The sequence below is a fragment of the Atta colombica genome, unplaced genomic scaffold, assembly GCF_001594045.1.
Source record: "Atta colombica isolate Treedump-2 unplaced genomic scaffold, Acol1.0 scaffold228, whole genome shotgun sequence".
Classification (NCBI taxonomy): Eukaryota; Metazoa; Arthropoda; class Insecta; order Hymenoptera; family Formicidae; genus Atta; species Atta colombica.
The window spans coordinates 800,630-807,048 of NW_017259325.1; the positions used below are offsets into that span (position 1 = coordinate 800,630).

Below are 6,419 nucleotides of genomic sequence, written 5' to 3' on the forward strand. Positions count from 1 at the left end.
TGTTGTTGTCGCCGTCACCGGCGACGGGCACATAGGTCTATCTGCCCCCCACCACGCGCACGGGGAGAGAATCCGGAGTATGGGCGCAAATGATACGCTATTACGCGGCGAAGAGAAACGCGAGAGGACGAGGACACTCGAGTGGCGCGTCCCTAATCTGGGTCAAGGTTCACCTCGCTGCAGCAAAAGCGAGGAGGCGAAGAGGCGAAGAGGCGAGGAAGCGAGTCGCCTAGTAGAAGCAGGAGCAGCAACGCGCCGTAGCCGTCGGCCGTCGGCTGTCGCGCGTCGTTGGCGGCGAGGAGATATGCGCGGTATGCGCCGGCTTATCAAGAGCCACGGTAGCTGGAACACTACTTACCGGCCATCTCGACACGACACACGAGGAAACTGGACACGCTAAGCGAAGAGAGCGCGGGTTGAGAGGCCCCAACGTGTACGGTGTGATGGCTCAACTAACGGCGCTGAACGGCGCGGGCGAGACTCGAGAGTATGCGTTCTCGATTCTCTCACGGCTCTCAGGACACGTCCGCGCGCGCGCGCGCACGCGGCACCACGCCGGCGACGAGGAGATCGTTCGCTACGCGAGAAACACGCGAAATTGCGCGAAATCCGGACCGTCCGCTAGTCCCCCGATCCTCTGTCACATATTTCCGGCTAACCACCGTGCCATAAACCACTCTCGACGTAACGCGGCTGCTCTCAATGGCGGAAGTTCACAGCAGTTCACAGGCGCATAACTGCACAACACGACTATGTGCGACTATGGCGTGACGTCACTGCGCAACCAGGTTTCGCTACTTCCGCGGCTCCGCTTGGTTGATGGCTCCGCTCCGCGGTAACCAGAACCACCATCTTTACACACGATGCTCGGCATAGCTCGGCGAGGCTCGGCGATGTTCGGCGATGCTTGGCGACGCGCAAGTCAGCGCCGTCACGCCGTCACGACGTGCGAATATATTCCCGAGAGTGGCCGAGAACGCACGACGCATCGCGAATCCACACTACGCGGCAAATTTGAAAATTATCTTTTTTTTCTCTGCATCGACGAGATGTTTGATTATTTATGATAGATCAACCACCACACTATCGGATAAGAAACATAATTGTAATCGATTCGGATAAACATAACGATACGTTATGTGTATATGTAGAATTAGCAAAATATCTATTCGATATAAGATCGCGGGAATCTTTTCTGTATAAAAACATACAAAAACGACGCCATAAATTATACACATGTTATAAACACATGTTATAAATAACGCAATTTATCGAGATAAAAAAATTACTCCAATTATAACTTACGTTATGAATCTTTTAACGGATCTTTTAGAGGAGCTTAGAAGACTTAGAGGATTCGTAGTAGACGTTCCAACTTTCAAGCTTTCAAGATGTAAACATTTCAAAATGATAAATTTGAAATATTTAAATGATACTTTTGTAAAAAGTATTAACCGTGAGGGAGAGATGCATATGATTTATTTTCTTTTATCACGGAGAAAGAAATGCACGTTCTGAAACGTTCTGTTGCTTCGCAAAAAAAGATGAAACAGTCAGTAACTCATCGTACTTGTACTCATGATCACATATATAGCAATTGTTGTTTAATTGGACAGCTCTCTCTTTCTCTCTCTCTCTCTCTCTCTCTCTCTCTCTCTCTCTCTCTCTCTCTCTCTTTCTCTCATCCTTGCTCTCTCGAGAAAAAAATTAATCCTTTTCATCCATATCAAAATATCTTAATAACGTGTATTAAGGAGTGTGCATTAATTGTTTACGTATTAAAGATATATGAAAACTATTTTCAGAGGGAAATTATATTTGCAAAAAGTTTCGATATTTTCGACGAAGAACCGTTATTTTCGATCGTACATAATAATGTAATAGGCCAAGGAGGTGACTCTTAATCGTGAACGACCTGTTGACGCAATAACAAACGATTATACCCGTCAAAACAAAGATAATTTTGTAAAAGCGTATTACGTGAAATGACGTATCCACGACATCATGGTTATATGTGATATTTATTAGTACACTACCATCAGGAACGCTAAATCCAAGAAAAAAGATTGTTTCACTGAAGAGAATATTTGACGAGTCATTAAAATAGATCTGGCTGATTTAAAATTAAAAAATTTTCAACGATGAATTGAAGAATTTACCTAAAAGCTCCGTTAATTTGTCGTGTAACTCCTCGAGAGAGGAAAACAGCGGCGAATTCCTACTTGTTCGCAAACTTGCCAATGTCCTAGAGGCTTGGATTTTCGATCGATCCATTTTCAATCGGAAATTAGAAAGACTAATCACTATTTGTATGATTTATCCATAGTTAATCGTTCGAGAACGGTCGACGACTCACAATCAATTGTAAGACAGACAGTAAGCTTTTCACAAACAGGATGAGAGTCACGAGAAGCGATTCTCGAGACTATCTCAAAGTGGTACCGAGGTACGCGAAGCTAGGACAAGCGACGGAGCTTTGCCGAACATATTAGAGTCGTTACGTTAATACGTTCGTACTAACGAGATTGCATCTCCGCTAGAATTTCAACAGCCGCTTATCACGATCTCGCGTACATCTAAAACAATGTATAATTCGAAGAGTTTGCTTTACGACACGTCTGTATGAGATTTGCCAAGTGCGCTTACTTGCGCATTAAAATTTAGATGTAACTTTTGAATAGCATGTCGCTTCTTTTAATTTTTCGAATATCAGCACAGTTGAAATATCTCTCGTTAGAAATCGTCTACAAGCCCAGTGATCTTGGTTCGGTATCTACTCACGGAGATCATTGTAGTCAGCACAAACGACGTTCGAGTCCTTCACTTCCTTCCGCTTGGCCAGAACGTAACGAACCATATTTTCGTTCGGTTCGACAGCGACAGCCTTTCTTCCAACACGCACGCGATCTGCCGAATATGTACATCTTCGTGTATCATCGGCAACGTTTACCTTGTCGCAACGCGATAATTGCGACAATCACGACAACCGCGACACTCGAGTTTTCCTGCACAACAATTGTAACGAATTGTAACGAATCTGGGTTCTTCTCGAGCAATGTCAATCCCGGGAGTATTTACTAATTGGTCGCCAAATATGAAAGCCGGTCTCTCTAACTGGTCTCTCAAATATACCTCTGATAAATAAGACTCACAAACAGCTTCATTTCTTATATTTCATTAATGTAAACGAAATTCCATAAATATATCAAGCATACTACGTACACGATAAATGATTTCTAAAAGACAAGCTGAGAAAAGCTATAATACAAGCCAGTAATAAAGAGAGAAAAAGAAATAAAGAATAAAAAAATAAATTATTATTAAACGTGTTTAGTATATGTATGCTTAAATTGAGTGGAAGTGATCTGTTAAATTAAAGAAAGGATATTGGGTATTTATATAATCTGTAATATATTATATAAGCGATCAATTTAAATTTTTTGTATGATTATAAGCACGTACAGTTCCTCAGGATGGAAAGCATCATCTTTGTAAGAGGTTGCAGCACACAATGAAAAGAGAAAGCTCCAAATTATTTCAGAACAAGCGTTTAAAAGTTATATAGATTGGAAATATAAAATAAACAAATAAAGGTCCTGTTATTATTTAATGGATAAATCTCCGTCAATATAGAATGCAGATAGAAAAATAATATGGGTATTTATTCTGCAGATTAAAAGACAACTCAATGAAGAAAAAGACGCGCTGAATTTGTTCGATTAATGTAGTTTGACAAAGAATTCAAATAATGAAAGAACCATTCAATTACGACTATTGTGCGATATAAACAACAATTTTTGTCATCACAATTTTTATCACAAACATTATATAAACATTTTTTTAATGTATTTATGCACGAAAAAAAAATGCGCGCAATAAGTTCCTTATTTAATAGAAAGCTCGAATCATCGAATTATTCCAAGTGTTACTCTTACCGTAATTTAATTTAATTTATTTATTATTATACAAATATTATTATACAAGTATTGACAATTCTACTTCAATTACTTATCGAGTGCATTAGCAAATACAATCGAAATTTTGAAATAAAATTAAAATCATCATATTGTGTGTGAATTTTGCAAATGACACGAAACCTCAAAATTGAGAAACTTCTCAAAATTCTATGTATTTGAATTTATCATAGGAATTTATACTTTGTTTATCTGACGTAATCCGTCGCAACCATATGCGGCGAGGAAGGAAAGAAGTCAGTCACGTCTTGAAATAGTGTATGCGTTCCCGAGTCGAAATTTTTCTCCTACTAAACCTTAGTTTTAGGACGTATGTAGACTCTAAAAAGATGACATATCTAGAGATTTATAATAGGTTCTAATCTAATGAATGGAGTTCTACGTTGAGCTTGTAAATGGTAGTTATTGCAAGATTTCCTATTTTTAGGATTAAAAGAAGTTTTCTAAATAGAAGTTGTTTTAGATTAAGTAATATTAAAAGAGGCCCTATTTGATTGTATCAAAACAGGTTTATAAGGTTTAATTGAAGTTGAAAGAGGTTCAAAGTAGAATTAAAATTTCGACTCGGATTTATCCACATGAATAGGCGCGAGGAAAAACCAAGTTTAAAGATTGTCGCCGGTATGTGTCGTGTTTTGAGTTGAAAGTAAATATCAAGTAACTTTCTGTTTTCCTGTTTTACAGGCATACGAATATTATGAATCTATATAGACACTAATTTAAAAAGCAGATTATAATCAAGGGAAATTAAAGAAGAAAAATTCCTGACAAATAGAACATCTCCGTAAAAGTTGCAAATCAGAAAAGTTTGAGTTTAGTCTCAAGAAACGTCTCACATCAGTAAAATATGTATTTAAGAGATAAAACTCACCGGCACGTTTGTTGACGGCGGTGTTGATCATGGAACCGAGTTTCGTGAGGCTGGACTGCCTCATGATGTTGGAAGGACTCTTCATCCGTTTGGACGGTGGTACCGCCGGAAGCGGGGCGGTCTTGGCCCGTGCCAGGATGGCACCACCGTTCCGGCAGTTGCCGGTTGGACTTGAGCCGGGGGACCGCTGGGGCGGAGCCCCCCATAGACCCACCACCCCGGCGTGACGCGTGGTGACACTTCGCTAACCTCAGCTTCCTGCCAGCTGTTATCCTCGTGATCAATTTTAGCTCTCACTATCGTCTTGTCGTCTTGTCGGCTTGTTGTCACTAGAAAAAAATCAATTTATGTAATTTGTCTCTCGTTTCTATAAGGTGCGTCACCAAAATCCGGACAAATTTCAAATTTAAATTTTCACTATATTGTTTCTCCGCTAGAGGTTGATGTTAGCGTCCGAGAAAGTCTGACGCTTCTAGTAAACAGTTATATTTTCAAAATGGTTGCGATGTTGAAATCAAGTACGGAGTATAATCGAAGAGCGATCATCGAAGACCTTCGCGCTGGGCGTTCAGCAACGGAAATAATTCGGTTCTTTGAATACCCGAGGTCAATCGTTTATGACATTATGGCAAAATATACGGCTTTAGAACACAATCCAACGAAGGTTCTAGTATGCCACTCGAAAGAACGCAACGCGAAAATCCCCCGCAATCGTTGAAAGGACTCAAGCACTGATTTCGGATGACCTAGGGCAATTGTTGCGAAAATTAACATCGATTGTTGATTAAACGAGGCAACATTGCGTCGAATTACCGAGAAGGACCTTTGATACAAATCGTACATATTAAAGATACGACAGCCTCTTTGAGTTGCCAGGATAAGCCGAGTTGCTCGCCTCGGCTCCCATTCTGGTTTCCCAACAGCCCAGATTTAAATCCCTTGGACTACTACGTATGGAATGTAGTTGAAAGGGTCACAAACAAACTCGGTATCTCAATATGACGTCATTAAGGATTGCTATTGAGGCAGTATTCGTTAGCATGGACAATGTTACATTACAACGTGCGTGCGAACGCTTCAAAGAATAGTCATTCAAATTAATGGGGGATATATCGAATAATTGTGCTCTACAAGGATCCTTCAAGTGCTATGTAAAAGGATTTTTTGTAATATTTAATTTTTCATTAAAAATATTTTGTTTAAAGAAATTGTTCGATTTGTCCGGATTTTGGTGACGCATCCTGTAATCATTCGGATCGATTGTCATCGCGCGATTCAGACAATTCTTTTTTATTGAGAAAAAGTGTTCCCTCGACTAATTCTCTCTCTTATCGTTCACGTTTCACGTTCTCATTCAATATTGTCGTTATGTATTGTATTTTTGTCTATGTAAGCGTACTTTATATCATCAATTGATTTCTAATTCCAAATAATCCATCTTCTCTACACTTCTTTGATTAATTAAACAACGTTTGTAGGAAATTTTGCAAGTTGTTTAATATTTATACATATTTACGATATATATTTGCGATATATATGCATTTTACAATAAATGCACGTTTGATACATAAGTA

At 39.6% G+C, this 6,419-nt stretch overlaps 1 protein-coding gene across 3 annotated transcripts in view; it reads right to left on the reverse strand.

Annotated features, from left to right (window-relative positions):
• The window catches only part of LOC108688337 (protein phosphatase PP2A 55 kDa regulatory subunit), a 26,701-nt gene that overhangs the window by 7,957 nt on the left and 12,325 nt on the right, over nt 1-6,419 (reverse strand). For 2 of the 3 annotated variants that reach the window (XR_001931786.1, XM_018194559.1), the window contains exon 2: nt 4,846-5,174. Coding sequence is in view for 2 of the 3 variants with exons in the window: in XM_018194559.1 (XP_018050048.1) it covers nt 4,846-4,930 (85 nt within the window). In the remaining variant the exon portion in view is untranslated. Of the gene's footprint in view, nt 1-2,781; nt 2,908-4,845; nt 5,175-6,419 lie in introns of all 3 variants that reach the window. The other variant, XM_018194560.1, reaches the window with a different exon arrangement.